Source organism: Acartia tonsa, chromosome 2 (assembly GCF_053477335.1).
Source record: "Acartia tonsa isolate MP-2025a chromosome 2, ASM5347733v1, whole genome shotgun sequence".
Taxonomy (NCBI): Eukaryota; Metazoa; Arthropoda; class Copepoda; order Calanoida; family Acartiidae; genus Acartia; species Acartia tonsa.
The window spans coordinates 62135428-62141429 of record NC_137261.1 but is presented as its reverse complement, the minus strand read 5'-3'; the positions used below and the strand labels follow the sequence as shown (position 1 = coordinate 62141429).

General features: G+C 29.9%; 1 protein-coding gene across 1 annotated transcript; it reads right to left on the bottom strand.

Moving 5' to 3' along the window:
* Positions 1-621: 621 nt before the first annotated feature.
* LOC145312294 (uncharacterized) lies at positions 622-1795 on the bottom strand. The gene is made up of 2 exons (XM_080151534.1): positions 1701-1795; positions 622-1550 (listed from the first exon to the last, which is right to left on the bottom strand). Exon 2 carries the CDS (start codon positions 1524-1526, stop codon positions 648-650), a length of 879 nt encoding a protein of 292 aa, XP_080007660.1. The 5' UTR covers positions 1527-1550; positions 1701-1795; the 3' UTR covers positions 622-647.
* Positions 1796-6002: the final 4207 nt, after the last annotated feature.

The following is a 6002-nucleotide window of genomic DNA, read 5'->3' as shown; positions in this document are numbered from 1 at the left end:
TCATATTCTAATTGATTTTGTGTTCTACGATATCAAGATAAGGACAGAAAAAATATGATCTATATGATTTAATTGAATATAATAATTTTTTACAATATTATATCAATTAGCATTCCTCAAACTATTAGAATATTGTGGAGAACCCCACCACACCCCTGTGATAAAAATTCCCTTTGCCCTATTTATTTTTTTACAAATTACAATCAAATGATTCTATATAGGATGAAAACTTCCCAATACCTCTTGATAAAATACATTTACAACAAATTCCCAAACTAGGTTCATTCATAGACAATACATAAACAATTCTTATATTTGATAGGTTCCAACTACATTCCAACAAAAAAACATACCTAGTCTTTTATAAAGATTCCTTCAAAAGAGAACTGAATCATTTCAGTCGTAAGCGAAGTCTTTTTATATGGACAGACAGACCAAAATATGTATATAATTATAAATAATATTTTTTTCAAAGTATTATGATTTTTTCATTTAAAATTGATTTTGGAGAAGTAATACTATTTACACATTACATCAAATATTAAATACAAACATAATACAGGTCTTGCTAAAAGACGTTCACAACAAATTCGCAATTTATGTTCATTCATTTATCAAACATTTTTATTTTTATCTACTTAAATAAATTATTCACTCTCAATTCCTTCTTCCTCCTTTATTTCCTCTTTTATAATTACTTCCACACTCTCAACCTCAATCTTTATAGATATAGGATCCTCATCAAGAGATTCTTCTTCTTTCTTCTCTGATTTTATCTGGTAGCTTAACTTTTGTTCTGGATGCAAATTCTGTTCACAAGAAAGAGAATCTTTATTCTGAATTCCTTTTTCTATTTCCTGTTTTGTAGTTTCTTCCACACTCTCAGCCTCCATGTTGATAGAGATAGGATCCTCATCAAGAGTTTCTTCTTCTTTTATTTCTAGTTCAATATCAGCTTCACCACAATCAACAAAACTGGTAGAAGTAGAAGGTGGAACTGTTTTTTTAACAGATTCTAACTGCTTGAGATGTCTAGCTGATTTTTCATGTCTTGATAGGTCTGAACTTTTGGTAAAAGATTTCTTGCACATTTCACAAGAATATGGTTTCTCTCCTGTATGGATTCTCTTATGATGAATTAAGTGACTTTGTTGTGAAAAAGTCTTTTCACATAAATCACATTTAAATTGCTTTTCCCCTGTATGAATCCTCTTATGAAGAGTTAAACTACTTTGATGTGAGAAAGTCTTTTCACATTTATCACAACAGTATGGCTTCTCTCCTGTATGGATTCTTTTATGGAGAACTAAATTACTTTGTTGTGAGAAAGTCTTTTCACATGTATGACAAGAGTATGGCTTCTCTCCTGAGTGGTTTCTCTTATGGACAGTTAACTCATAACTTGTCCGGACAGCCTTATCACATGTATCACATTTGAATGGTTTTTCACCTGTATGAATTGTCATATGTACTGTTAAATTGCTCTTTTTAGAGAATTCCTTGCTACAGATATGACACTTGTTCATGATGGTTTTTTATTGTTCTTACACCTAAAATAAATAATATTTAATGTGAAAGGTAAATAGAAATTATTCTGTACATCAGTAACTATGTAGGAATAATTATTAGATGTACTCTATATCCCTCTTTATCTATAGTCACGTCAAAATTATACTTGTACATATTAAAAACTAACTTACTTTTTTTCTGAAATCAAATTTATTGGAGATTTATTTCTCTTTATGTAGTTACGGCTGCAGTTTTATGATCTTCAGTTTTATTTCATTTTATATCTGAAAATAAATATAATTATTATTTTACAAGCAACATAAGTTTGATAATGAGCAAATAATAAAATATTGATAAACCAGGATATAAATCTGTAATAATAATTTTATAAATGATATAAAGTTATAGTGAAACAACTCACATTAGACTTAAAAAGAGCAAACTGATTAGATGAAATGAAGAAAGGTGAAATAAAGTTAAGATTACCTAAACATATACCAAATCAATTCACTAAATAATTTACCCTACTATGAAATCTTCAGTACAAAGGAAAGAAAATATTTGCTACTCATTCCAATTCATCAAACAACTCCCATACGTACATCAGTACTTAATGCCGCGCATCTTTTTAATACTTCAGTTAGAATGTTGTCTTAACAGAATATTGACCTTGGTATAAGGACTATCATGAATCTTGGACAAAATAGCCTCTTAAGGAAAATAGCCTTAATAGTGCTCGGCTCTCTAGCAATATAACCCCTAAATGCTATTTTTGAGATCTTGTGCTTTATTAGTGCAGATTAATAAAAAAATAACAGTGGAATTTTGTAACCAAAGGAGGCATCTACATTTCATATTTTTTGTAAAATCATCCTAAATGAATAATAACGCTGCTATTTTGAAAATTCAGATTCGCATAATATGTTTGTTCGGGGTTTATTTGAGAATAACACAATTTCAATAGGTAATTGTTTTTGAACATTGAAAGCATTAAAAGTTTTGCTTTTTTAAAAATGAAAATATTAGAAAATGTATCTGTATAAATGATTTTGAAGATCATAAATTATCTAATCATTATTAAATATCCCATGGAAAATTCTAAACTTTTATTCTTAAATTTCACAATGTAAATAATGTTTTTTTTAATCTTTATCAAAGTTCTATTTATACGAAATCTTTAAAATTCTTAGCCTCCATGTTATTAGAGAGAGGATCCTCATCAAGAGATTCTTCTTTTATTTCTAGTTTAATATCAGCTTCATCACAATCAACAAAATTGGTAAAAGTAGAAAGTGAAACTGTATTCTTAGTATATTCTAACTTCTTGAGATGTTCAGCTGTTTTTTTATGTCTAGTCAGGCTTGAAGTGCAAATATAAGATTTCTGACATAACTCACAATAGAATAGTTTCTCTCCTGTATGAATTCTTATATGTTTAGTTAACTCACTATTTGTATGGAAAGCTTTGTCACATGTATCACAAGAGTATTGCTTCTCTCCTGCATGAATCCTGTATGAATGGCCAGTTAAATGACTTTGTTGTAAGAAAGTCTTATCACATTTATCACAAGAGTATGGCCTCTCTCCTGTATGAATCCTCATGTGGACTGTTAACTCACTTCTTGTAATCAAGCTTTATCACATGCATCACAAGAGTATGTTTTTTCTCCTGTATGGATCCTCTTATGAACAGTTAACTGTCCATTTGTTGTAAAAGCCTTATCACATGTATCACAAGAGAAAGGCTTATTTCCTGTATGTATTCTCATATGTTCTGCTAAATTAAACTTTTTAGAGAATTCCTTGCCGCAAATATGACACTTGTTCATAATGGATTCTTATTTGTTCTTGCACCTAAGATAAACATTTATTTAATTCAATTCTTGAGTAGAAGGAAATTATTAAATCTCTATTATTATATCTATGATTGAGTGAGTGGGGGAAGATCAACCAATTAATTCTTTCTTTGCCAAGCAAGCATTAGAACCGATCCCCCTACTTTTTTTTTTTTTAGAAAATGCGAGATATTAAGATTTTTTGTTGTTATATCGTGCTACCCTGTACCCAATATAACCTAACCTAACCTAAAATAAAACACAAACACACAATAGACTACTCCGCAATATAGAGTGGGGAGGGGGGGGGGGGGGTGTTCTGAACTTGATTAGGCATCTTGAGAGAAATTATTCTTATTTGGAATGAAAGAAAAAAATAACGAAAATTTGGTAAGCAAAAAAGTTTAGTATGGACAGACAGACAATTACTTACTTTAATTTGCTAAGATAAAACTTACTCTAGATTTCAGTTTTATGATCTTGAAACTTATTTCATTTTATATTAAGTCTGAAAATAAGTATGATAATTATTTTACATGTAACAAAATCTTAATTATGAGAACTAACTCAAAATAAGAAATATATTGGATAACAAAAATTAAAGAAGATATACAACACATTTTAGAATTCAAGAGAAGGACAGAAACAAAATCTACACGATTTAGTTAAAATATAATTAATCAAATCTTAAATACAAACATACTAATACAGCCCTTGCTAAAAGACGTTTATAACAAATTAGCAATTTAGGTTCATTCGTTTATCAAACATTTTTATTTCTATCTGCTTAAACAAATTCTTCACCCTCAATTCCTTCTTCCTCCTTTATTTCCTCTTTTATAATTACTTTCACACTCTTATGGACAGTTAACTCACTATATGAATGGAAAGCTTTTTCACATGTATTACATTGGAAAGGCCTTTGGCCTGTATGGATCCTTTTATGTTAAGTTAATATACTTGGTCTTGTGAAAGCTTTTTGACACAAATCACATTTGAATGGCTTATCACCTGTATGAATTCTCATGTGTGTTGTTAAATTACTACTTTTTGTAAATGCTTTTCAACATAAGTTACATTTAAATGGCTTTTCACCTGTATGTATTCTCATATGTATTTTTAAATATCTCTTTTGAGAGAATTCCTTACAGTAGATATGACACTTGTTCATGATGGATTCTTAAATGTTCTTGCACCTAGAATAAAAAAATCTAATGTAATACCTGTGTAGAATTGAAAATAGTAATTTAAATCCTTCATATTTTTTAATAATCATTTAAGATACCGATTATTGTATAACAGCTAGTAAAAAATTAAGCAGGGCTAGTGCGGCTGTAACTATGTAGGGAAAAGTATTCCTGATGTACTATATGAAAACTCTCCTCTCATATTCTTACCTCACTGTCTCTTCTATCCACTTACATGTATAGGACTATAGTGTTATTCATTGTCCATCTTCAGGTTTTATTTAAAATACATACTATAGAAAAAACTATCCCAAACTCTAACTGTTTTTTTTTATAATATTACAGAAAACTAATTCACTTTTATGACAGACAGACAGACATCCTACATCTTTAATATTGATATTCTAAAGATTCTGCTACATAATATTTGTAACTAGCGGCTACGCCCCCTAGAGGCCTCTAGTGGCACGTTAAATGTTTGGTTTTTTGTTGCGTTCAAGTTTCTACGATATGTTGCATAAGAGTCCCTTTAACGATACCTCGCAATGTTACGTTGGAGTCTCTATACTTAAAATAAAAATTTCGATTTATTATTATTTCTCTTGGGAGGGTAGTGGTACCCTCCCCTAAAATAGTTATAAACCTTTCCAGGACCTATGAGAAGCTACCCTGTTAAGGAGAACCCGAGCGGTTCAGCGGTTAGCGAGATCCTTAGGCACAAACAAACACACAAACACACAGACATCCTGTTACTTTAATATAAGGATATAGAAAACTAACTTACTTTACTTTGCTAAACTCAAATTACTAGTTTTTTCTTTCTTTTTATTAAACTAGCGGCTTCGCCCCTAGCCTCTAGGGGTTTTGCCCCAAGAGGTTTGATCAAACCAATTTTCGTATTTTAGATTTAAAATAAAAAAGTAAAAGAAAAAAAAAAATTTTTTGGGGGGGGGGATTAATTATTTTTTTTTGGGGGGGGGGGGGATTAGTCGACCCCACTATTTTATTTTTAGTTTTAAAAAGATTTTTATTTTTTTATTTTTCATTTTTGTAGGGGTTGGGGGTGTCCCACCCCCCAAGAAAATAGTTATAAACCTTACCGGGAACTATGAGAAGCTACCCTGTAAAGGAGAACCCGATCGGTTCAGCGGTTAGCGAGATCCTTTGCTACAAACAAACACACAAACAGACAGACATCGTTCTACTTTGTATTATAGATTAGAGTCTCAAATCATTTTATATTAAGTCTGAAAATAAATATGAAAGTAATTTTAAAAGTAACACAATTCTAATAATGAGATCTAACTAATTGAATATAAGAAAAGGAGAAATATATTGAATAACAAAAATTAAAGAAGAAAGAAATTCAATTACTTACCTTCAACAAAAAATTATAATGCCCATAAAATTAAATATAAATATTCATAAAGCAAACAAAATATGTAAAATACTTCATATTTACACATTTTTA

Excerpts from the sequence above, each read along its gene's own strand:
- LOC145312294 (XM_080151534.1), bottom strand. The coding sequence starts at position 1,526 with ATGAACAAGTGTCATATCTGTAGCAAGGAATTCTCTAAAAAGAGCAAT.